The sequence below is a fragment of the Balaenoptera musculus genome, chromosome 10 (genome assembly GCF_009873245.2).
Source record: "Balaenoptera musculus isolate JJ_BM4_2016_0621 chromosome 10, mBalMus1.pri.v3, whole genome shotgun sequence".
NCBI classification, from domain to species: domain Eukaryota; kingdom Metazoa; phylum Chordata; class Mammalia; order Artiodactyla; family Balaenopteridae; genus Balaenoptera; species Balaenoptera musculus.
This window is the reverse complement of record NC_045794.1, coordinates 9,918,105-9,944,594: the sequence shown is the minus strand read 5'-3', so window position 1 is coordinate 9,944,594 and position 26,490 is coordinate 9,918,105. Positions and strand designations below refer to the sequence as shown.

The 26,490-nt window shown below is 42.9% G+C and overlaps 1 protein-coding gene across 1 annotated transcript; it reads left to right on the top strand.

Moving 5' to 3' along the window:
- Nucleotides 1–1,370: 1,370 nt before the first annotated feature.
- Nucleotides 1,371–19,210, top strand: MANSC1 (MANSC domain containing 1). Its single transcript, XM_036867424.1, has 4 exons — nucleotides 1,371–1,669; nucleotides 6,100–6,420; nucleotides 9,443–9,583; nucleotides 17,327–19,210. Exons 2-4 carry the CDS (start codon nucleotides 6,198–6,200, stop codon nucleotides 18,196–18,198), a joined length of 1,236 nt encoding a protein of 411 aa, XP_036723319.1. The 5' UTR covers nucleotides 1,371–1,669; nucleotides 6,100–6,197; the 3' UTR covers nucleotides 18,199–19,210.
- The last annotated feature ends 7,280 nt before the right edge of the window (nucleotides 19,211–26,490 follow it).

Genomic DNA, 26,490 nt, shown 5'->3' with positions numbered 1-26,490 from the left:
GTTCTGTAGTCTATTAAGTGTGCAATAGCATTATGTCTAAAAAACAAAGTACATACCTTAATGTTAAAATATTGCTAAAAAATGCTAGCTATCATTCTAACCTTTAGCAAGTCATAGTAGTAACATCAAAGATCATTGATCACAAATCACCATCATAGTAAATATAATAATAATGAAAAGACTAGCAAATGCTGTTGGAGACATGGCACCGAGGTAGGAGATAGATGGGCTCCAGGCTAGACATTTCCAACTGGCATCCTGTTCACACTTCCTGGGGTGAGAAGGAGATGGGCTCCAGGCCGGACATTCATTACCAACCCCCTGTTTACATTTCCTGAAGCAAGAGACAAACGGGCTCCAGGACTACACATTTATGTCCGGACTCTTGTCTATATTTCGAGATCTGCACCTCAATGTAAAAACCAGCAACAGAAATAGAGTAAATAACCAGACATTGGACATTTTTATGGCAGGGACAGAGTGGGACTAAACCCTGTTAAAAGATCAAGAGGTCATAAATTCCCATCCTTGGGGCAAGGGAAACATTGCACATGCACGGAAAGGCTCCTTGGGGGTCAAAAAGGAGGGGGCGCCACCCCATAATATGTGATGCTAAGGCGGTCCCATAGGCCTCTGGGCTGTAATCTAGCTTGGAAAAAGTTGCGCATGCGTGTTGGGGAGGGTCTTAGGGCAGGGCAGGTGGAAAAAGAAACCAGATAATTGGCCAAAGGTAAACAAAGACCTGGAAGAACTGCCCTATATAAATGACCTAACCGCCTCTTTATCGTGCTCCTCCTCACGGAGGAGGGCGCCCATACCCTTTCTCTCCGGGTATGCATCTCTACCTTGCTTCTACCTCAACTAAACAAATGTTTCTCTGTCTGCTCTCCCACTTGTTGTGCTATGTCTCCAATAGTAAACTTTGTACCTGTTTTTACAGTTTTTGCCTCCATGAGAAATGCATTTTTCACTGGGGGCAAGAGCCAGGGGGTGTGGTGTCTAGGATTCCTAGTTTTCATCCAGGCTACCCAGGTTCAATTCCTGGGCAGGGAATTAAGATCTCGCTTCACGCCACCACTCACTGCTGCCTCTCCAAAATCAGTACCAATAGACTTGTTCCAGGCAGGATTGCCACAAACCTTAAATTTGTTGAAAAAAAAAAAAAATAGCAGTCTCTGCTAAGTGCAAACGGAGGTATGCCTGTACAGTGTACATTTGAGTACTGTTTGACTTTCATCGTGGTATTTGCCTGTTCTCTGGTCTCCAGGAAGCGAGAAGGCGCAGCTGCAGACCCTCAGGCACCCACAAGGGTGGCGCCCCCGCCCTGGCAGCGCGCACAGCAGCTATGCAGGGCGGGGGTGGGTGAGTGGGGAGCCGGGGGACCCGGGGAGGGGCTCCCGGCTCTCCCCGGTGCCCAGGGGGCCTGCTCCAGGTTGCTGGGAAGCAGCTCCGGGTTGCAGGGCGGGAACGTGCCCTTCCACCTCCGGCAAACTTTCGGCCGCCGCAACGGAAGCAGGAACTCGTGAATCACAACCCCAGGGCTGGGCGAGAGCTGCGGAGTCTCCCGGGCGTCCTCGCCGAGCCCCTCGCGGATCCGCCGCTGCTTCCCCGAGCGCGCGGGGCTGCCCTGCACCGGGAGGGCAGCAGGGCCCGGTCCTCCCGTTTCCAGGTAAAGGCTCCCCATCCTCCCCTCCAGCCCCCGCGGGCAGTATCGCCACCTGCGGGGGCAGCGGCGCCCCCCGCCCTTTCCCGGGGCAAGCCTCCTCCGCCCCTCCGGGAGCTCGGAGAACTGGCTGAGCCGGATGCTGGTGGCCCCCGTATCCCGGAGAGGGTCTTTAGGCAAGCCAGCAGCAGGGTCAGAAGAATGGTTTAGTGAGCCACGTACCTTTCCTCAAAGAAAAGGCAGATTTTCCATTTTTTCTTGTATGATTCGTATCCTGTATTTATCGAACCTGCTAATTGTCTAATACTCTGTAGAGTGTGTGTTTATACACAGTTATAAACACCTTGATAAATTAAGTTAGATTATGCTGTGAGAAAAATGATTTCCAATATTTGACTGATTGCAGGTACGATCCCGTAACTCCAGTCAGCAGGCATGTAAAGCTCAGGTGCATCTTCTCTTACCCACCTGTATCCTTTTCCCACTCTATTTCAACAGGATTCAACTTCACTTTGAACCTTTTTTTTTAAATTGTAAGCTTGTTTTGATCTTTTTATTGTGGTAAAATAGACATACTGTAACAAAATGTATTATTTTGATCATTTTAAGTGTACAGTTTAGTGGCATTAAGTACGTCCACATTATTGGGTAACCATCACTACTGTCCATTTTCAGGACATTTTTGGCATCCCCGATAGGAAAACTCTGTACCCATTAAACAGTAACTCCCCATTCCCTCCTCCACCAACCTCTAGTAACTTCAATTCTACTTTTTATCTCTGTGAATTTGCCTCTTCTAGAGACTTTATATAAGTGCAATCATACAATATTTGTCCTCTTGTATCCAGTTTATTTCACTTAGCATAATGATTTCAAGATTGTAGCATGTATGAGAATTTCATTCCTTTTTGTAGCTGAATAATATTCCATTTTATGTATTTGCCACGTTTTAAAAATCTGTTCATCTTTGGACCTTTAAGGCCTAAATAATAATGTATTAGAAGAATTAATTTACCTAATAATTGTTTGGTACCATTAATGAGATAAGCGCTTTAGTATGCTTGTGATCCAGGAGCAATAAAGATGCTGGTACTGAAAGCACAGCTCTTCTCCTGCATCCCCTGGCACAGTTCAGGTTTCTTTGCAGCAGCTTGAGGAGAGATTCTTAGAATCCATTCAAAGTGAAGTGTTGGCCTGGTTTTTCTTTTTTTGTTCCTGTTTTGTTTTCTCCAGTGACTTGCAAAGTGTGGCAGCATAAAAAGTAACTTGTGCCAGGATTCTTAACCTGGGGAGTCCATGGACAGTATTCAGAAAGTCTGTGAACTTGGGTGGAAAAGTTTATTTTGCTAACCTCTAAATGTAGTGTAGTATTTCCTTTAAGAGGCATGTAGGCAAAAGCCGCAGGAGTATTAGTGGTAGGGTAGCTCTGATTTGCCACCAGTAGAAATCACAAATATTTCCATGTCATGTGACTTACTGCATATATCTCAAAATCATTACATTCAACACTACTTCAAAATTATGGCAATGATTAGACCTACCATCTGTTATTTATCACACAGTTGTTTTTATTTTAACTGAAAATGGAGCTAATGGGATCTAGCTTATAGGATTCTTGTAAGGATTAAATGACATAATATATGTAAAGTGCTTAGCATAGAGAACCATAAATGTTACTTTCATTTTACTGTTTTAGAAAGTTGGACATAAGAGTTAGCAAGGAAGGTATTAGACTTGTGCTGTATTACCATATACTGTTTTTTTAAAATACTGGGGGTTTTTTATTTATTTTTTACTGACCAAAGTCTACCTATTTATATTAGGATGCACTCTTTATTTGTTTATTTATTATTTATGGCTGTGTTGGGTCTTTGTTTCTGTGCGAGGGCTTTCTTTAGTTGCGGCAAGTGGGGGGTCACTCTTCATCGCAGTGCGCGGGCCTCTCACTATCGCGGCCTCTCTTGTTGCGGAGCACAGGCTCCAGACGCGCAGGCTCAGTAGTTGTGGCTCACGGGCCCAGCTGCTCCGCGGCATGTGGGATCTTCCCAGACCAGGGCTCGAACTCGTGTGCCCTGCATTAGCAGGCAGATTCTCAACCACTGCGCCACCAGGGGAGCCCCAGGATGCACTCTTATGTTCTACAGCTCTATAGGTTTTGACAAATGTAATGACATACATCATTACAGCATCATATACAATAGTTTCACTGTCCTAAAAATCCCTTGTGCTCCACCTATTCAGCCCTTCCCTTTCCTCCAGACAACCACTGATGTTTTCCTGTCGATGTTGTTTTGCCTTTTCCAGAATGTCATAGAGTTGGAATCATACCTTTCACACTGGCTTCTTTCACTTAGCGATATGCAATTAAGGTTACTCTTTTTGTGGCTTGATAGCTCGTTTCTTTTTACTGCTGAGAAATATTCTATTGTGTGGATATACCAGTTTGTTTATCCCTTCACCTATTGAGGGACATCTTAGTTGCTTCCAGTTTTTTGGCAATTATGAATAAAGTGCTATAAATATTTGTATGCAGGTTTTTGTCAGGATTTAGTATTGTCAGTTTTTTGGATTTTAGTCATTCTGATAGGTGTGTAGTGGCATCTCATTGTTGTTTTAATTTGCAGTTTCCTAATGACAATGATATTGAGCACCTTTTCATATGCTGCTTTGGTGAGGTGTCTGTTCAGGTCTTTTGCTCACTTTAAATTGGGTTGTTTTTTTCTTTTTGGTAAGTTTTAAGAGTTCTTTGTGTATTTTAGCTACCAGTTATTTATTGAATATGTGTTTTGCAAATACCTTCTCCCAGTCTGTGGCTTAGTTTTTCATTCTCTTAACAGTGTCTTGCACAGAGCAGAAGTTTTTAATTTTAATGGAATCCAACCTATCAATTTTTTCTTTCATGGATTGTGCTTTTGGTGTTGTTATCTAGAAACTCACCTAATCTAAGGTCACAGAGACTTTATTCTATGTTACATAGGAGTTTTATAGTTTTGCATTTTACATTTAGGTCTATGATCCATTATGAGTTAATTTTTGTGAAAGATGTAAGGTCAGTGTCTAGATTTTTTTTGCATGTGGATGTCCAATTGTCCAGCACCGTTTTTGAGAAGAATATCCTTTCTCCATTGAATTGCCATTGCTCCTTTGTCAAAGATCAGTTGGCTGTATTTGTGTGGGTCTATTTCTGGGCTCCTTATCCTGTTCCATTGATCTATTTGTCTGTTATTTTGCCAGTACTACATTGTTTTCATTAGCAGTGCTTTCTGGTAAGTATTGAAGTCAGGTAGTGTCAGTCTTCCAGCTTTGTTCTTCTTCAGTATTGTGTTGACTATTCTGGGCCTTTTTGCATTTCCATGTAAACTTTAAAATTGGTTTGTTGAAGTCTATAAAATAACTTGCTGAGATTTTGATTGGAATTGCATTGAATCTGTAGATCAAGTTGGGAAGAACTGACATCTTAGCAATATTGAGTAGTCCTATTGAGGAACATGGAATATCTCTCCATTTATTTAGATCTTCTTTGATATCTTTCATCAGAGTCTTATAGGCACATTTTAAAAACTTTTCAGTAATTATATTTCAATATAACTATCTTCCTTTGTAATCCTATATATTTCATTTTATACATTTAACAACATGGCTTTTATACATTTTAAGACATGTCAGAAGAGAGCCTAAGCACCACCAGAGTACCAAAGGGTTCATAACCAAAAAAAAAAAAAAAAAAAAAAATTAAAGAAGCGGTAATTCTGATCTAGGCTATCATTTAGTGAACAATTTGTATTCTGGAAATGAGGATATTTTCTGATATAGCCTTGCCAGTTTAACATTTTTTTTTCTGGAAGAACCAGCTCACCAATGGAGTTGGCATTATATGTATTATGACTTTTGTGTTTTTAGGGATGTCAGAAAGAACACTTGCCCCTACAGTTTCCTTCAACTGAGCCAGAATATTCCCCCTGTTGATGGGCTAATTCCTAGAAGGACAATATATGTAATTTTCTTAGCGCATTGCCTACCACTCAGTAGGTGATTTTAAAATGCTAATTGTTATTACTGAGAAAGAAAATATGTCCAAAGCGATGATCATTGCTTCATCAATGACCACAGATTTTGTGTCCTTTCCCCTCTTCTTAGGAGAGGCAAGAAGAGGAAGGATTCTAGAACTGAAAAGCAGACTACCTCTTCTTTCATAGATACTTGTCAGATTTTAAGCATTGATGGGAGAGCGCATGTGTGTGTGTGCTTACTAGCTTTTTGCCAAGTTTTTAATGAAAGGTCTCAAATCTATTAAAAGTGAAACAAATAAAAAATACTTGTTTATTCCTGTCCTATGAATTGAGTTGTTTGCATTGACTTGAAGGAAATGAAATGTATCTTCTCTAGGATTGTTCAAAGAAACAAAACTCATTGATGATTTTCTATTTTTGTGCTAGAGAGAAATTCCATCATCTGTACAATCTTCTTGAAGCAAACTCAGGCCAGAGGGAGAGTTATCCGACCTTTGGAGACCAAGACTAAACTGAAATTTAAAATGTTCTTCCGGGAGGGATGGAGTTTGACTTACACTCGTGTAATAATTTGTTTCCTGACACTAAGGCTGTCCACCAGTCAGAACTGCCCCACCAAGAGTCTAGAAGATATGGTCATTGACATCCAGTCATCTCTTTCCAAGGGAATCAGAGGCAATGAGCCCATACACACATTAACTCAAGAAGACTGCATTAATTCTTGCTGCTCAACAAAAAACATATCAGGTAAGTAATAATGCCTTGGCAACTCTTTATTCCATGTGTTTTGTGATGTAAGTAGCTGGTTGATGAAGCTAAATGGTTTGTACTAGTGATTCTCAATGGGGTAGAAAAGTGGGTGGCAAAATCACTACGGAATGTTCCATGGTGTGCTCTCCCCTCCCCTAAGCTGAGCCAAAGTTACTGATGAGTGTATATATATTATCACTCAGATATGTGGGTAGAAAAAGGGTTGAAAACGACTGGTGTTATGTTCTAACAGGCATCTGAGATATTGAAAACAAAAGTCCTATTTAAATGCTTGGCTTCCATCATCATGGAATATTGGAATACAGTGTGATATTAAGAAAGAATGTTTAAACAGAAAGGGAGTTGAGGCAAAAAATAAAATTCTAAAGTCATCCCATAGGAGAATCAGCATTTGAGTTTTAAGTGGAAGCACAAAATTTCCGTTTTATCTCCCTTCCCTGGAGCTGGTGGCACAGGTGAGTCAGGAAGCCACTGGCCACTAATTGCAGCTTCTAGGAATCTAAGAGGCATGGGAAGGGGTTTAGAATGACCCATTCCATGACACAGAAGGAAACTGAGGCCCACAGGTTTGAACCATGCCCTTGCATATTTCAGGCTCCAAACCTATGACCTGAAAACAGAAGTATATATCTAATAAACAAACAAAAAAAACCACATAAGTTTATTGAGCACCTAATGCCTTGGTAGGTGCTGGAGATAAAACAGTGAATAAGATGGAAAAGACCTTGTCATCAAGGACCCTAGAAGAGCTAGTGAACACGGGACTCGTGATCCTTACTTGATTTATCAGCTGACTAAATCATATGTTTTCTCTTAGATCTTTATTTCCGTTTCATGCTATAATGATTGTGGTATAATAAGACAAATACACATGGACATGAAATTGAAGGACACAGACTTTTGCGTATTTATATTTATTTATAGTCTTTGTCCCTGATTCCTGGCACAGAGGTCCTAAAACCCTGGAAATATTCTGAGCTTAGGAGCTTCTTCTGTTATTCACAAGGAGCCCCATTCAACCATACCTGAGCTTATGCTAACGAGGTGACTCTTGGTGGGACCCTCGATCGCACCAGGATGGCTTCTAGTTGCCAGCAAGACCAAGCTTTGCTTAGAAGCTTGGAACTTTCAGTCGTCTCCACCCACCTCCAGGTAGGGGGAAAAGGGGTGGAGATTGAATTCAGTCGCCAATGGCCAATGACTTAATCAATTATGCCTACATAATAAAACTGCCATGAAAACCCCTAAATGATGGGTTCGGGGAGCTTCCAAGTTGGTGAACACATCCATGTGCCAGGAGACACCCCAACTCCGCAGGGACAGAGGCTCTTGCACTTGGGACCCTTCCAGACCTCGCCCTATGTACCTCTTCATCTGGCTGTTCATTTGTATCCTTTGTAATAAACTATAACGGTAAGTATTGCATTTTCCTGAGTTCTGCGAGTAGTTCTAGCAAGTTATTGAACCTGGGGTGGGGGGGTGATAGCCAAGTTTGCCGTATGTGTGAGTGACCTGAGGACCCGATACTGTGACTGGCGTCTGAGTGGGGACAGTCTTATGGGACTGAGCCCTAGACCAGTGGGGTCTGACACTCCAGGCAGTTAGTATTAGAATCGAATTGAATTGTAAGACACCCCGTTGGTGTTAGAGAATCAGAGAACTGGAGAATTCGTGTAGAAATGACACCAGGTATTTGCTGTCAGGAGGAAGCAAATACTTCAATGATCTTCTCAAATTGAGCTGTGTGCTTTTGGACACACTTCATAGAGATGTAATTTATGGAAGTCATAGAGATCTCATTTAAATTTCTAGTTTTTCTTTAAATGTTGATATCAACATACATGTGGAATAGAAACGTCACCTGCAAATAGGACTGAATGCCATGTGGGCGTATCCTGGCAACACAGGAAACCTTGCATTTCTCTTCAATTCCGTGATAGGTGTTTAGTAAGAAATGAGGGTTTGCGGCTTTATTCTACAAGCAAAAGTCCTGTTACTGCTTTACTGTAAGCAGAGGTACTGTGGGTCTCAGTTAATGGATCTCAGACTTTTCCCTCTTTTACTGAGCGTTGGTTTTTGACCATTTAGGATTCCAAAAAAGCACTTTGATAATTTGCCTATAGGCACAGACTCTAGAAAAATGCCCACAAATACAAAGGACACAAAATTTTGTGTACAACTTGGACCCTTTATGGACCCTCCCCTTTACCTAAGTGCCCACAAAAATGGTTTGTAGAATTATCACATCGTGGGGAAAGGAAAAGCCAAAGTAACCAGAGTACCTTTCTTGTTACCTGGCTAATGGAGACATGATAGGATAAAACCCCTGCAGAAACGAACTCAGTCGTATTTCCCACTGGGGGAGTCAAGGGTGATCCCTGACCACTGCCTGATTGGGAGACAAACAAAAATGATAAGGAAGAGCAGAAATTTGAAGAACCAAAAGAAGAATGGTACTGATAAAAGTAAACAATAGACTTGGCATTCCATATGCTATGCAGCTGCATTGTGGAAGGAGGCATGATATGTATAAGGCTGAATTTACTGACCCTCCCTGCCCACCACCCTCCCCTCGCCCCACACCAAGAAAACCAGACTGATGGCTTCGTAGGCATCTAAGATGCCCTCAGTATGCAAGAGGTACGTACAGGCATTAGGGTTAGATCCATTTCCTGAGGTCGGACTCAGTAGTGAGTTGTAGACTCAGTATTTCTATGTATGTTTTGATAAATATTTTAGCAAATGGAAGGCTTCTTTCTAAAGAATGAAATGTACTATTAAAAATGTTTCGCCAAAATTACCTTCATTCTGATTTTTAAACCCGAGGTCTTTAAAAGTTGCTTTCAGTGACTAAACTAAGGAAAAGGAAATGACTCAGCGGCCAGCAGGCAATGAACAAAGGTTTTTGTGTTGGCCCCTAGAATAAATGTTTTCCTGCTCGCCTTATTCTTTGGAAGATCCTATTTCAGAATAATGCTTATGAAACCTTTCATTGCAGGGGACAAAGCATGTAACTTGATGATCTTCGACACTCGAAAAACAACTAAACTACCCAACTGCTACCTGTTTTTCTGTCCCACTGAGGAAGCCTGTCCCCTGAAACCAGCAAAGGGACTTATGAGTTACAGGATCATTAGAGGTAATAAAAACATTGTTCTTTGTCTTTTGTGATTGGAATTATTTAAGGATATGATTCATGTAGAAAGGTTGCCTGCAAGAGTTTAAGAAGAACTTCCAAAAGGGATCACAAATATAGAGGCACATCAGAAAAAATCTCATGATTTAAAATTCAGTTGATTCAACCAAATATCTTTCTTTTTTCCAGTGAACGTATTTTATACCTATGAATGATAGTATTTTGTTTTGTTTTTGTTTTTACCTTCTTAAGATAAAAGGCACATAGATCTTTCATGTAAACATTTTGAAACACGTCTTTAGAACCGTGTCAGCAACGCTGGAATAAGTATACAGGTCTCCAGGGGTGACTATTTTGAAAGGGTTAAGATGATGTAAATACAGTATATAAAATTCCAGTACATTTGTCGTTAGGTTCCAATTATTTTGTAATCACATTCTCTGAAATCAAACTCACTGGATTTTATTATCCAGACCTGCAAGGAAGCTCATTTAAGAAGTTTCTGAGAAACAGCTACATGCCAAATTTTGTGCAGGCATTGGAAATAGAGTCTCCACATTTGGAAATTACATATTTGCTCAGAATACAGAAAATAAACAAGTAAAAATAATATAATTATTTGGATATGCCTTGGTGAGATTTTGGCTTGTTAATTTTTCAGGATGAAATGCTTTCAAGTATGAAGTTTACTCTTATTTCAGTTTTATAAAGTTTTTGTCCTTACACCCTTAGGTATTAATAATACTCCCTTTGTTCATTTATTCAATAAGAAACAAATTTTATTTAGCATCTTCTATGGGCCAAGCACTTTTTACACCTTAAGGGTAGAAAGATACGACACTAAACATGAAAAACAAGGTTCTCATTTCTGGAACTAATATTTTAGGAGAGAGAGACAATAACCTTAATAAATAAATAATCAAGAAAAATAGTCACCACGGCCACAGAGAACAGACTTGCGGTTGCCCAGTGGTAGGGGGTTGAGGAGGAATGGAGTGGGAGGCTGGGGTTAGCAGATGTAGGCTTTTATATTATAGAATGGATAAACAACAGGTCCTACTGTATAGCACAGGGAACCATATTCAATATCCTATGAAAGGGCTTCCCTGGTGGCACAGTGGTTGAGAATCTGCCTGCCAATGCAGGGGACACGGATTCGAGCTGTGGTCCGGGAAGATCCCACATGCCGCGGAGCAACTAAGCCCGTGCGCCACAGCTGCTGAGCCTGCCCTCTAGAGCCCGTGTGCCACAATTACTGAAGACCGCGCACCTAGAGCCCGTGCTCCACAACAAGAGAAGCCACCGCGATGAGAAGCCCGTGCACCACAATGAAGAGTAGCCCCCGCTCGCCGCAACTAGAGAAAGCTGTGCGCAGCAACGAAGACCCACTGCAGCCAAAAAAAAAAAAAAAAAAAACCTATGAAAAACCGTAATGGAAAAGAATATAAAAAAAAGAATGTAGGACTTCCCTGGTGGCGCGCAGTGGTTAAGAATCCGCCTGCCAATGCAGGGGACACAGGTTCGAGCCCTGGTCGGGCAGGATCCCACATGCCGCGGAGCAACTGAGCCCATGCGCCACAACTGCTGAGCCTGCTCTCTAGATCCCGTGAGCCACAACTACTGAGCCTCCGTGCCACAGCTACTGAAGCCTGTGTGCCTAGAGCCCATGCTCCGCAACAAGAGAAGCCACTGCAATGAGAAGCGCGTGCACCACAATGAAGAGTAGCCCCCGCTCATCGCAGCTAGAGAAAGCCCGCGGGCAGCAACGAAGACCCAGCACAGCCAAAAATAAATAAATAAATAAAATAAATTTATTTTTAAAAAAAAGAGGTGGTTACCCTCAAAATATATATATATATATATATAAACTGAATCACTTTGCTGTACAGCAGAAATTAACACAGCATTGTAAATCTACTATACTTCAATAAAAAAATTTAAATTAAAAAAATAACTGATCATAATAAAATGAAACATGGCCTTTATATAAGAATATATTTTCAAAGCAGAGAAAATTAAAACATAAAATTCCCATTTAAAAAAATAGTCATAAGAGCTATGCAGATAATTGAGCTAAGGCAACACAGTAGATAATCACAGAGGGACTTCCCTGGGGGTCCAGTGGTTAAGACTCTTCGCTTCCATTGCAGGGGACGCAGGTTCGATCCCTGGTCCGGGAACTAAGATCCCTCATGCCACACAGCACAGCAAAAAAGAAAAAATAGATAATCACTGAGTGGACCGTCTGGATTAGGTGATCAGGGGAAACGTCTGTGAAGATGTAACCCCTAAGCTGAGATCTGAACACGGAGGAGCCAGATGTGGGAAGATTGTAGGAAGACCTTCCAGGCAGAGGAAACAGCCTGTTCTAATATCCTAAGGCAGAATGGTTTGGGAGTGTTTGTTCAAACACTCCAATCTCAGCAGCTGACTCATAGTGAACCATGTAAAGAGTGACATGCAAGAAGGAAGGAAAGTGGGGCGATCCCATCAAGCTCTGTAGCGGGTAAGGAGTTTTTATTTTCTGTGCATGATGGGAAGCCGTTGGAAGGTTTTCAGCAGGCACGTATAACGTGCTGTTTTAAAGGTGATTTCTTAAAGCTCACTGTGACTGCTCTATTGCGAATGGACAGTGACGCAGCAGCAAGAGGGCATGTGGGAAGACTGGGTAGGAGGCTGGGACGAGATCCGAGTGAAAGGCCGTGGCCTTGGGGACCAGGGAGACGGTGGAGGAGATGGAGGGAAGTAAACACACGAGCCATTTCAGTGATAGCATTGACAGGGCTTGCTGGTGGTGTGGATGTGGGGAACGAGGAAAAGAGAAGAGTGAAACTGGGTCCGAGTCCTGGGCTTGAGCATCTGGATGGATGGCAGTGCCGTCTACTGAGCCGGGGAAGTGGTTTTGCGGTTGGGAGGGAGAGTGCAATCAGGGTTCTCTGGGGAACGATGCTGCCCGGGCCATCCGGACACTGACTCTGCTTTGTCCCCTGAGTGAGGCTGTGTCTGAGTTTCGTTCATGAAGCAGGAAAACCTGACGTGTCAAACATTCCCTTAAACAGGAGCGTAAAGCAGAGATTGCTTGTGTAAATTCTTCCTGCATAGTGGTAGAAGCCCAAGTCTAAAAAGATTGGTAGATAAGGTACAAAGTTTCACTTTTGCCTGATGAAAAATTCTGGAGATGGTTGATGGTGAGGGTTGCACAAACTCAATGCCACGGAACTATACTCTTAAAAACGGGTTAAAGTGGTACATTTTATGTAGTATATTTTACCACAGTTGTTAAAAAGAATAATTTTTTAAAAAGACTATGGCACAGAACAAATTAGACCTCTCAGAGCACCCAGGATCTTACCTTGGGTGGAAAGTATCTTGTCGTCTCCCTGCCCCTTCTGGGCTTCACACTGGCCAGGGCAGTTGCCTCTGACTGTTCGCCTCCTTTACGTCTATATATAATCTTGGCTAAAAACACCGGGACCTACAGTGTTGTGCGGATATGGCTTCTTGCTTGTCCTCTTTTTTTTTCATCACTTGGAACGTGGCAGAGCCTGTTGGACACCCGGGGATGGTATCCAGCAGGAAATGGACATCGCAGTCTGAGTTTCCCGTGAGGTCAGGGCTCAAGACACTAATTGGAATGTTTATTTTTCTCCTTCAAGAGCTCCCATCAGGTGGAAGTTGGACCATCACATCTGCCTCTCTGATCCCTTCTCACTGCCTCTTCTTCATTGTGTCCTTTCTTCCACTGTCAGTGTGTATTCCCTATGTCTATCAGCTATTTCACAATTAAAGCAGAATATTAAAGAAATTATAGGTAATTGAATCCAGTCATTTGACTTCCATAAAATCTATACCAAATAAAAAGCTGTTGTTGTGAAACTGTTTATTGTGTAATTAGTTTAAAAAGTGAAAACAGCACTTTTTGAATTAGTTTAAAGGAAATTAGTTTAAAAGTTTCTACAGCTTAAATGTCCAAATGATAGGGAATGGTTGGGTGTAAAGTATAATGGATCCACCTGAGGGAATACAATGCAGATGTTAAAAAATAAGTTTGAGATGTAGAAATAAAATGTCACCTAAATTTCAGGTGAAAAACACCCAGTTTTTAAATTACATGAAAAAAATTTTAATTTTAAGGTATGCATAAATGTTAATAGTTGCTGGGACATGATAGAAATTATCGTTGAATTTGTTTTATAACTTTCATAGTACCTCTGTCATGTTATTGATTTTATAATGCATGTATAAAAGAGGGAGTATGTGGTAAAGATTCCATTTTCTCCAGTGGAACTGGGAGAAAAGGGAACTTGGCTTGTGCCTAAACCTCCTAAGGGCAAGTGTGAAGGTAGTGAATGAAGTGGAATTAGAATCGAACAGTTCCTGTGTCAGCCACCAGGGGGCACCATCAGCCCAGAGCCGGTGGCTATCTAGGGGCAAAGTGGCACCAACCCCGGACTTGGTGTGCAGCGGGCTGTCTGTATCTACAGATGTTTACAAATTGTGTTTGTAATTCTATTTATGAATCTGTCCGTGTTGATGGATTGAGATTGCCCCATAAAAATAAATATCTGCCTCCTGGTCAGAGTGAAATTCAGTAGATATGTTTGGTGGTTTGTTTCCTGATGAACTCTGTTTCCTGTAATTGACTAATATTTACAGACTGAAAGTTTGAAAGATAATAGTGTGCTCTGTTCATTCTGTAAAATCATTGTAGCTTGGCATTATTTAATCTTTGTTTGTTTGTTTTTGGAGCTTGGTGGTCTGTCATTCCTCCAAGGACTAGAATAGGGGAATTCAGAAATAGAATAAATTGAAAGTCTATTTGCTCAGCTGGTTTCCAAGTTAATAGTCAGTCCCTAAATTTTTTATCTAGTGAAGTCACTTGGAAATGAAACTCAAAAGAGCGGTTGAGGACACATTTCCCAACTCCTTCTGTAGCTCATGGCTACGTGACTGAGAGAAAACACCATGCCCCAAAGGCAAACATCAGTGGGTGAGGTGAATGGAGCAGGTGTGGAGGATCCCTGTGTGGTTCTAGGATCTTTGCCAATAGATTAATCTTATCAAGAAATGGGAATAGCCCTAGCTTTGCTTTATTTATGACCTTGTATTCTTGAGAAAGAAAACAGCTGTTTTGGTCATTCTTGTCAATGGCCTATTTTAAGTTTTGAGTTCACACATATCACAGAGCATTTATTTAGCCTTCTTTTTTTTTTTTTAACTTTTGGGTTTATTTATTTATTTATGGCTGTGTTGGGTCTTCGTTTCTGTGCGAGGGCTTTCTCTAGTTGCGGCAAGTGGGGGCCACTCTTCATCGCTGTGCGCGGGCCTCTCACTATCGCGGCCTCTCTTGTTGCGGAGCACAGGCTCCAGACGCGCAGGCTCAGTAATTGTGGCTCACGGGCCTAGTTGCCCCACGGCATGTAGGATCTTCCCAGACCAGGGCTCGAACCCGTGTCCCCTGAATTGGCAGGCAGGTTCTCAACCACTGCACCACCAGGGAAGCCCTAGCCTTCTTTCTAAACTTTAAAATGAAATATGATGAGTCCTGCTCTTTTTAAAAATATCTGACACGACCTAAAAATACAGGTGCTCTATTATCTCTCGTGGTGACACTATGCCTATGAATGTGATATCACCTGCAGCAGAAACTCTTTTCTTCAGCATTGTTGGAGGAATTTCAGGCATCTAAATTCTATTTTAGAGTGTCCTAGAGCAGGTATCCACAAACTTTTTTTGTCGAGGGCCAAATAATAAGTATTTTAGGCTTTTCAGGCAAGTCTTTTAGGCTTAGTGGGCCATATGCAATCTGTCGGACCTCCTCACTTCTGTCCTTGTAGTAGAAGCAACCATAGACAATATGTAAACAAATGGGCATGCTTGTATGCCAATAAAACTTTATTTATGGACACTGAAATGTGAATTTCATATAATTTTCACATGTTACAAAATATTATCCTTCTTGATTTTTTTCAATCATTTAAGAATGTAGAAACCATTCTTAGCTGGCAAGCCATATAAAGAGAAGTGGCCATAATTTGCTGACCCCTGTCCTAGATGGATTAATAAGTGACAGTTCTAAAGGACCTCTGAGTAGTGTGAAGCTTAGAGAGTAGTCAAAGATGTCACAAATCTGAAGTTGCCTCTGGATCTATTTGTTAGCAGAGAAGAGAGTGAGGTCTAGTTTAGAAACTGGTATTGACGGGAGTTGAAATAGGAGATGGAAAAGAGAAGAGGGGAGAATCACCTTTGCTTCCTTCCTTGTGTTTCTGCCGTTCTAATTTAAGTGAAATGATTAGCCAAGTAGCAGAGTGATACAGAGCAATTCAAGGGGTCTTTCTCTGCCCCGGATTGCTTTAACCAGCCTTTTCAGTTCGAGCTGTGATAAACGGCATGTGTGACAAAGAGCAAAACTCTAAACTTTCTCACACAGGAGGAGGATCTGAGGCTGGTTCCTCCTCAGCCGGAGCTGGGACTGTGTGATTTTCTGCTCTTTATGCTAGCCACGTGGCCATCATGATTTCAAATACTGGTCCATGGTCCTCAGAACCTAAGATATTGGCTCTAAAATTTTAATCTGCAAGGATCAAAAGAAAATCTCTCAGATCGCCTTCCTCCCCTGAGTATGGTGCTGAAAACTGGTTGGTTTTTTTGTTTTTTTTAAAATATTTATTTATTGGGACTGCCCTGGTGGTCCAGTGGTTAAGAATCCACCTTCCAACGCAGGGGATGTGGGTTCGATCCTTGGTCAGGGAACTAAGATCCCACATGCTGCGGGGCAACTAAACCCGCGTGCTCTAGAGCTCACGTGCCACAACTACTGAGCCCGCGTGCCACAACTACTGAGCCCACGGGCTCTGGAGCCCATGTGCCACAACTAGAAAGAAGCCTGTGTGCCACAACGAAAGATCCCACATGCCGCAAGGAAGATCCCGCATGCCGCAACCAAGACCTGATGCAACCAAATAAATAAATAAATATTAAAAATATGAAAATGCAGGCTCTCAGTTGCGGCATGCAGGATCTAGTTCCCTGACCAGGGGTCAAACCTGGGCCCCCTGCATTGGGAGCACGCAGTCTTAACTGCTGGACCACCAGGGAAGTCCCTGAAACCCATTTTTTTCATTGAAAAACGTCATCAGCTTTGTGCTGCTGCCTTGGCTTCAGGGACCCTCCAGTTTCCTCCTCCTCCTCCTTGTGGAAAGCAAGTCACTGGGATTTTGTCTCCTCTCCGCATTGTCCTGTGGGCTACCCCCCGGCCCCGTGATATCTCCCCTAGTGATGGCTTGCTTCCCAGTTGTCACTGCGGTCCCAGCTGGCACAGCCTGTGCCTCACACCAGCATTTTCTCTGCCTGTCCTCTTCCTGCCGCATCACCCCAGCCCAGCTGCCTTCCCTGGCCTTGGCCCCTGAAGGGTCTCCATCTTCCTAAACCTCTTGCCGGCCATGCTGAGCTCCTCTTATCATCTCTGCTGGTCCCCTCCCACCTCTTCCTTCATTTGCCCGATCCTCCTCTGCACACTTCTCTTCTCCTCTGGGCCAACACTCGAGAAATAAACCACAGCATCTGGGGAAGAGGCAAGGTCATCAGGATCTGATTTAGCAATTCGTATTTTTCCACTTTGCCCCATGAAATGTCAAGAATCAACAGTTTGAGGTCTTACTGAACAAGCTGATAACGTTTGTCCTTGTTAACCTGCCTTCGCATGGAAATATGGAAGTCTTCTTTTTATTTTCTTTCCGTCTTCAGATTTTCCATCTTTGGCGGGAACTGATTTGCCAAGCCAGGAGGTGGCCCAAGAAGAGTCTCTGTTCCTCAGCAGGTCTTCACACACCATCACTCCCACGCCCCCTCCTCCCACAGGTGCTTCAGAGCCCACGGTCTTATGGAGACATTCATTCTCTCCGAAGTTTGGGTCCTCAGATCACTTGGAGAAACTACTCAAGATTGATCTGGCGAGTCCACAGTGGACTGTTTATAAAGAAAAAGGCCACTCTCGGAAGTCACCGTCTCCCTCAGAACAAACGGTAGCTCATCTGCTGCCTGAAGATGTGACAGTGTTCCCCAGTACAGTGGCAGCTGCTTCTCTGCCCACCATCCTGGCCACTCCAAAGCCTGCATCTCTCCCTGCCGCCAGCGCTGCAGGAATACCTTCTGTGACTTCTCAGCCTCAGGGAGCCACCTCTGCCCCACCTGTAGCCACGGTCACTAACACGACCACAACTGAGGTTCCGACTTCCATCTTTAGGGCATCAACAGACTCGAAAGGCCCACCAGACACGGTGCCCTTAAGAGACATTTCCAGCTTGATTTTGAACACAGAGGCTGCCGGGGACCCTGCTACGTTTCCTTTGTCAAATGTGAATTCTCCCACTACAAATACAGCAGCTTCCCAGGAAGACAGGAAGGCCAGCTCTGGTGGGCCCTCCCTGAGCAGTGCTCCAGAAAGTCAGCAGGGCCTCGCATTTGAACAGTGGCTCCTGGTCGGGACCGTGCTCTTTGGGGTTCTGTTCCTCGCCATAGGCCTGGGTCTCTTGGGCAGAACGCTCTTAGAATCCCTCCGCAGGAAACGTTACTCGAGGCTTGATTATTTGATCAATGGCATCTATGCTGACATCTAAGGAGGACATTAGATGCCTCTTTGTTTTTTTTTTGGCTGTGGGATGTGGGATCTTAGTTCCCCGACCAGGACCAGGGATCGAACCCGTGCCTCCTGCAGTGGAAGTGGGGAGCCTTAACCACTGGGCTGACAAGGAGGTCCCTAGATGTCTCTTTATTCATGTAGTTACTAATAGCCCCTATGCAGCGAGGTTCTGCTGATTTGCTCATCTTCGCAGGATTTTTCAAGTGTTTTGAAGACAGGCAAAGATGCCTCCTACCGCTTTCTTTTTGCTTGTTCTTCGAAAAGAAGCGGGGGAAAGAAACAAACCGGGTGATTTGAAGGATCTGTCTCTAAAATATTAGCTGAAAACAAAGCTCTACCTAAAGCAATAAAGAATAATTGCCACATCAATTGGAAAACGACTGGCTTTTTACAAGGAAAAAGGGTTAGGACTCCTAGGCTCCAATTCATTAATGTTTCTGGTTCCAGATAAAGTCGACTGTTTATGGTATTAATTCTAATGGATTTACTTTCCTTTTTATATGAATTCCAATAAAACTTATTCCAGATGTATTTCCTTCCAATTAAATATCTGAATAAATCTTTTGGTACTCAGTAATGTTCTCATAAGTGACACGTCCAGCTGGATAACTTTAAATTTATTCCCACCAGCAAAATGATTAAATGATGAAAATATGTGTTCTAAGTTAAAATGACAACCCCCCCTTATCCCATCAATGAGCAAAAGAGGTTCCTTTGGGAGAATTCTAGCAGAATATTAGCCTGCATGGAGATGATGATAAGTTCTGATAAATGGCCAGATCTACTTTGGGTCTGTTCTAGTTAACTATTTTTTCAAAAAAAAAAAGAAAAAGTAAAATAGGCATTTTCCAAACTTAAGTAAATTTAAAATGTAACAATATTATTTATAAGTCCTTATCTAAACTTGACCAATAGTCAATTTTGGCTTTATTTGGAATAACATTGGAAATAATAGATAGCACTTAAAATTACAGGCATACCTCATTTTATTGTGCTTCACTTTATCATGCTTCACAGATATTGCATTTTTTACAAATTGAAGGTTTATGGCAACCCTGCCTCAAGCAGGTCTATTGGTGCCATTTTGCAACAGCATTTTCTCACTTCATGTCTCTGTGTCACATTTTGGTAATTCTTTCAATATTTCAAACTTTTTCATTATTATTATATTTGTTCCGGGGATCTGTAATCAATGATCTTTGACGTTGCTACTACGAATTGCTGAAGGCGCAGACGTTGGTTAGCATTTTTTAACAATATTTTAAAATTAAGGTATATACTTTTTTTAGACAATGCTATTGCACTTAATACTACAGTACAGTGTAAACATGACTTTTATATGTACTGGGAAACAAAAACATTCGTGAGACTCGCTTTCTTGTCGTATTCACTTTACTGCAGTGGTCTGGAACTGAACCCGCAATATCTCCGAGGTCTGCCTTGTATTATTAAATGATTAGCATGCTGTAATTTTTATTGATTAGTTATTACAGTGTCTGAGAAATGTTTTGAATAATGGGGGTTTGCCAGACAAGTTACAGTGGGGTAACTGGAAATCCAGGAGACCGCCTGGGTCAGTTCGACATCTCATCTCTCTGGACTTCAATTTGCTTATTTGCAAATCAAGAGGTTTGGTCCCTGGTGTCATCAGGGTTTTTAAAGACAAAAATGGGATTCAGGTGAGAATTTATACAGTGAACGCTAGAGGGCAGTAACTGGTTAATAAGTAGAGCAACGAAGGCAAATGTAGACAGAGACAGAAACAGGCTTTTCTCCTTTTTCCTCCTTCCCTCCTCCTTCCCGTCCCCTGGCCTGGAACCCCTCCCCCTCCCCCCTGGTTTACACTAAGCTCATAAAGCTCATTAAGAGGAAAGCTGGTCTATTGAAAATACTACTTTTCATATATTTTCCAACTTAACAGCTTGACACAAATCTCCAAGGGGTTTACATAAGCTTTAAGTATGTTGAATAAATAAAACCTTGACTCAGTTTAATTTAACAAGTATTTATTGAATATCCACATGTAGGCCAGAATCAGATTAGTAACTAAGTACCTTGGAATTTTAAAATTTCTCCTCTCTTTGTTAACGGAATTGGATGTTGGAAATAGGGCTTTCTGTGGATGTTTATAAAGGCGTTCTTCTGGAGCTCGCCATCCACCTTGCCGTCTGCAGTCTTTCTTGCGATGGAGAAATTTGATTGGGAGCCCAGATGAGAGATGCTATGGGTCCAAACTCTGGCCATGACTGTGGGGATGTAGATTGTAGGGGAACTGCTGATTTGCGATGTCCTTCTCAAGGGGAAAGAGTAGTTCTTCTCACACAGCTCTCTGCTTATTACCCCATCACCATGGGTGAGATGCGGCATGGGGCAGTAAAAGGGGGTGAAGCCTGCATCCACTTCCTTTTAAGTACCTTTAAGAGTGACTGGCCTAGCCAACCTTCTAGACAAGGTGAACTGAATTATGAACTTTCTCCTTTGGTTTGTGGGAAGGGAAGGTGACAGCCTAGAACAGGTGAGAAGACTAGAAAGGTCCCCGGGCTCAAAAATATCCTCTCTCTGTATTTCACCAACAAGTTACTCACCTGAGTTAAAAGCTATCCTTAAAAAAACTAATGACCCCTGAAGGATGAAGTCTATGGCTCATTTACTCTGGAAGAATAGTGCGATGTCCTTGTTTCTCAGTTATCCCTGGCCTGAGTGAGGCAGTCTTGAAATCTTTGGCTCCCAGACTGTGATGGGCACTGCGGATTCTCCATGCAACAGCCAGCCCAGCTCCACTTTTGCTTCATTTGTTTATAGATTGGAAGTGCCAGATTCTTTCCCAGCTCCTCTTGCAGTTAGGGATGGGCCTGTGACCCATCAGTTCTAGCTGAAAGGAAACCAACTGGGGCTTCTAGGAAAGATTCTCCTCCTTGATAAGTGAGGGCTACACAAGGAAGAAAGCCCTTATTTCCTGCTTGAAATGCTGGTCACGTGAGGACTTGATATTTGGGACTACTGCAGCCTTTCTGCCACCATGAGGGGAGAAATCACTAACAAGCCGAAGATGGCAGAGTGGGATATGGGAAGGGTCTGGTCCTTGCACCAACCTGGAACTGCCCACTTCCAATCTTGTTCTGTGATAATAAATCTCTAATATTTGTACCACTTTTAGTCAAGTATTCCATTACTTATTAATAATGATAGCAACCACTCACAAGGTACTTACACTGTGTGCCAGGCACCCTTTTACGTAGACTAACTCATTTCATTCCTGTAACAACCTCATGAAGAATTTTTATCCTTATTTCGCAGATGAGGAAACTGAGGCACAGAAAGGTTTAACTGACTTGCTGGAGGTCACTTGCCTGAATGATCTGGCTCCAGACTCCACACTTATACTCTTATAACAGGACAGACAAGAAGTAACCAAAAAAAGAGGTTTTCAGTAGATCAGGTATCTTCTAGATAACAGCTCTCAAGTGGTATCGAACCGAATGATGGATACCATGAGCCAGAGGCATGGAAATGAAGAGATCAGAGGTCTCATTCTGGGGCAGGTTTCTCAGCCGCTGTCATCCTGCCTTCTTGTTCGGTCACTGGCCACCTGTGCCAAAGTTAATGGTCATCCTCTAGTGGGGGCAGACCCGAGTAGAGAACCCATCATGTTCCATGTTCTTGCATCTGGATTAATAGTGTCACCAGCCACCCAGTCTCCCCTGTACTGAGCAACGTCAAAGTCATACTCTGCTTTGCCCTTTCCTTCCACCTCCACAGCCAGGGTTCACCACATGTTATCTATTCTCTTTCAATAATGCTTCTCAAAGTTTTATTTATTTATTTATTTATTATTATTTTTTGGCTACGTCGGGTCTTGTGGTGTTCGGGCTCTTCGTTGAGGCATGCGGGCTCTTCATTGCGGTGCACGGGCTTCCCTCTAGTTGTGGCGTGTGGGTTTTCTCTCTCTAGTTGTGATGTGCGGGCTCCAGGGCCTGTAGGCTCTGTAGTTTGCGGCACGCGGGCTCTCTAGTTGAGGCTCATGAGCTCAGTAGTTGTGGCGTGCAGGCTTAGTTAGCCTGTGGCATGTGGGATCTTAGTTCCCTGACCAGGGATCAAACCCGCATCCCCTGTATTGGAAGGCGGATTCTTTACCACTGGACCACCAGGGAAGTCCCTGCTTCTCAAAGTTAACCCTTCCCACTGCCACCTCCCTTTTGGTGTCCCTAACCCATTTCTCCTTACTCTACTCCCAAGTTACACATTCACTCTGTATGACCTCCACTCCCCTTAAAAGCACAACACACACAATACATCATGCAGTACACCTCTGTGCCCCCCCATTACCTGCAGGGGTGATCACCCCGAGTGTAGGCTAACAAGGTTCCCGTGTTCTAGCCCTGACCTAACTGTCCTCCCAGCTTCCTTCCCTCCCACAAAACCTGGGCCGCAGCTACACACACCTTTGCACTCTTTCTCAAACGTGCCAGGCACTTTCATGAGCCATCCTATTCCCTCTGCTTGTAAATTGCCCTCCTTCACCTGGCAAATTTCCACTCATCTTTCAAGACTCAGCTCAAACATCACCTCCACTGCAGTCTTCCCAGGGTCTCCCAGGAGAGGTATTCTTCCTTCTGGATTTCTGGCACGGCTCTTGATTTATACCATCAGCAGGACATTTCCATGGTCTCTTTGCATGTATCCATTTATATATTACACCACTGTGTTCGAGAGCAATGCTCCTGTGATTCTCCCACACTCAGTGTGTGCCTGGCACACAGTACACTCGATAAATGATCACAAGTGAATTTTAAAACCTGTTTGTTGAAGTTCATGCCTTTCAGCAACAGGCAGTAATGTGATCAGCTGGATATGTAACAGCTTCTATATCATGAAGAGAAAATACAGGCAAGACCCCACTTATATGCATTTTTTTAGGAAAATGGAATATAATCCAGGTGCACAATGATGAAGTGTATACTGTTATTTTAATGAAGACCATGTGCTGAGGAATCAGTAGATAAGCAATTTGATTTTGTTTATTTGTCTTCTTAGAGTTAAAGTAGTACAGTTTTCTTAGCCTATGGGAAGATGAGCTGACAGAATGGGTTTTTGTTGGTGCTCTTACATTTTCGGTTAATTTTTAAAAATTATTTTATTCAAGTATAGTTGATTTACAATGTTGTGGAAACCACAAGTCTGTTCTCTGTGTCTGTGAGTCTGTTTCTGTCTCATAGGTAAGTTCACTTGTGTCCTGTTTTAGATTTCACATATAAGCGATATCATACGGTATTTGTCTTTCTCTGTCTGACTTACTTCACTTAGTATGGTAATCTCCAGGTCCATCCATGTTACTGTAAATGGCATCATTTCATTCTTTTTTATGCCTGAGCAGTATATGTACATGTACCACATCTTCTTTATCCATTCATCTGTTGATGGACATTTAGGTTGCTTCCATGTCTTGGCTATTGTGAATAATGCTGCTCTGAACATAAGGGTGTATGTATATTTTTGAATTATAGTTTTCTCCAGATATATGCCCAGGGGTGGGATTGTTGGATCATATGGCAGCTCTATTTTTAGCTTTTTAAGCAACCTCCATACTGTTTTCCACAGTGACTGCATTTTTGGTTAATTTTAAGGCAACTTTTAGAGCACTTTTATTGCCAAAATAAGGCCCAGAGTCTGTTATCTGTCCCAAAATTATGATGTTGGTTAGCAAAAGAGTCAAAACTGAAACCTTCTGATTCAATATTCTTTCCACCAAGCCATCCTACTGTGAGCAGGGCTGTGTCTCTCTGGAAATAACGCATCTAATAACATACACACCCAGACATGGGGTGGGAGGTGTTTAATTTTGAGTTTCAATCTCATTGTATATTACGTAATTTATAATATCTTTAGTAAACATTTGTTTTTCATCTGTTCTCCATGAGAGACATCCATTTACATTTAAATATTTGAAAATGAGGACACATAGGACTGGTTAAAGGCTAAATTCTGTTTCAATGACTATATGCAAATACTGTCTTTATCAAGGGCCAACAGCATTACTCTGTAACATTATAGTTGTGTTCACCTTTTCATATGGACAATTTGTCTTCCCAGCAATATTGAAAGCGCCTGGAAGATCAGCACTCCATCTTATACTTCTTTTTATCTGCTAGCATCATTTATTGTTTGCCACCTGTGGCTGGCACTCATGCCTAATTTTTTTCTCAGCTAGTCCTAATTACAGTGCAGGAAGGATACGAAAGACACAGCTCAGAGCATGGAAGGTCTGGCCCAGCCTCGAACTCTGCCTCTCCATCCTTGCTTTGTGTCTGTGACAACTCCTGCTGGCCCTGCATTGAATAGGTTATCAGGAAATGTGTTAGTTGGAACATTTTCTAGACTTCTAAACTCTAAGGTTTGGGGCCTGTGTTTCATGGGATGAAAGGAAGCCCGAACGAGCCAGGCAAGAATTATAAAAGCTGGGAGTGGTGGGCCCTCGTGTGGGTACAGCGCATGCTCCGCGCCATCCCTCCCTCCGGTTCTTCCTCTCCCTTCTCTTTGCAACACCACCCTCAGCCCCTCAGGCCCTGAGACCTGCATTCCCCTCCAGCCTCCCCTCTGCCTTCGGAGCCTTGGCTCCAGTGAGAAATGGGCAGAAACACAGAATGGGCAGCCTCTGATGAGCTGCCTGTCTCCTCAGAGACTTGGCCTGTTCTCACATCACTGAAAGCTCACTCCCATCATCAGAGGAAAAAGAAAACCCTTACCAGACATCACAACACATACCTGATCACACACATTTGCAGACCTTTTATGCATGTGTGTTTGTTTGTTTGTTTATTTATTTATTATTTTTGGCCGCACCTCGCAGCAGGTGGGATCTCAGTTCCCCGACCAGAGATCGAACCCAAGCCCCCTGCAGTGGAAGCGTGGAGTCTTAACCACTGGACCGCCAGGGAAGTCCCTTTATGCATGTTTATACATAATAACCTGGAAAAAAAAAACACCCCAAACTGAAGAAATCTGAAAGGATAATGTAAAAGAAATAGAATTTGGAGCCAGCATATAAGGTTAGAAGTGAGGGAGAGGGAGTGAGGGTGCCTAGGTGAACCCTCAGCCAGTGTCCCTAACAAATCACTAGGGTGTTCCTTGCTGGGCAGACCAGGTTCAGTGGCACACAGGCCAAACGCTGATGCCACACAGCCTGCTTTTTGAATGCCCTGGGGTGGAGAGCAACAGGGGCAGCTGCATTTTTGCAGCCAACAAGGAGCAACAGAGAATCATCCAGTCCCTCCTGCCTCTGCCTTCCAGACAGGGCTTCTTGTAACTCAAGTCAGGTTCTGCGCATCTTGGCTTTCTTCTCATCCCCTTCAGTCAACATCATCAGCAATCTTCAGACTTGAAGCAGGGTGGAGACCAAAATCTCTCTTTAAAAAAAAAGGAAAGCCCTTGCCTTAGGATGACTTCGTCCAGCGTGGGCAGGTTACACTGTCCCCACCATGTCACCCCACCCAGCCAGAGTAACACAACATACCACTGGCTGGATTTATGACCTCCCTCTCTCCCCCCCTTGCCAGGGAGAGAAAAAGGCCACAGTTTTGAGAAAAACAAGTATCAAGGGTTGATGTGTGTGCTGAACTTTAAAATGCTAAATGACGGTGAAAAATATTTTGGAAAAGAAACGATCTTCAAAATTGTGCTACATAGTAAAGTTAATGGAGCCCATATGGCGTCTACTAAAACTTAGAAAAACAAACTAAAAACAATACTTTAGCGCCTGCCAGGCTGAAATGTGATCTACTTCTTAATATTCACTCAACCCAGAGTAAAATGCTTTAAAATGATAATGATTCCAAAGTGAAGGCCGAGCTCCGTGGATAAACAACAGACCTCAAACAACACGGGGGTCTCTGTTCTCATCCCAGCTCCAGGCAGATCGGGCAAATGGCTTCATCTCCTGGTTCCTTCTCAATTTTCTCAGCTCTAAAATGGGGACAGCAGGACTTCACAAGGGGTTTCCAAGGCACACTAAAATGATTGTCAAGCACTTTACAAATGTTTAATAACTGATGCTTTTTTCATAACGGGGCTTTGTAACATCCTTCATTATTCATTCGGTGGTGTGGAAACAAACGCGGAGGAGTCAGACGAGCACAGAGGCTACTTATTCGGAGCTTGCTTGCTGCAGTGAGGGCGTCAGCCACCGTCACTTGCATCGGGCAGAGACTCAGGCCCGAGAGGAGAGTGAGGAAGCTTCCTAATGAAAGAAAGGGAAGCCTTGGGGTGTGCCCGG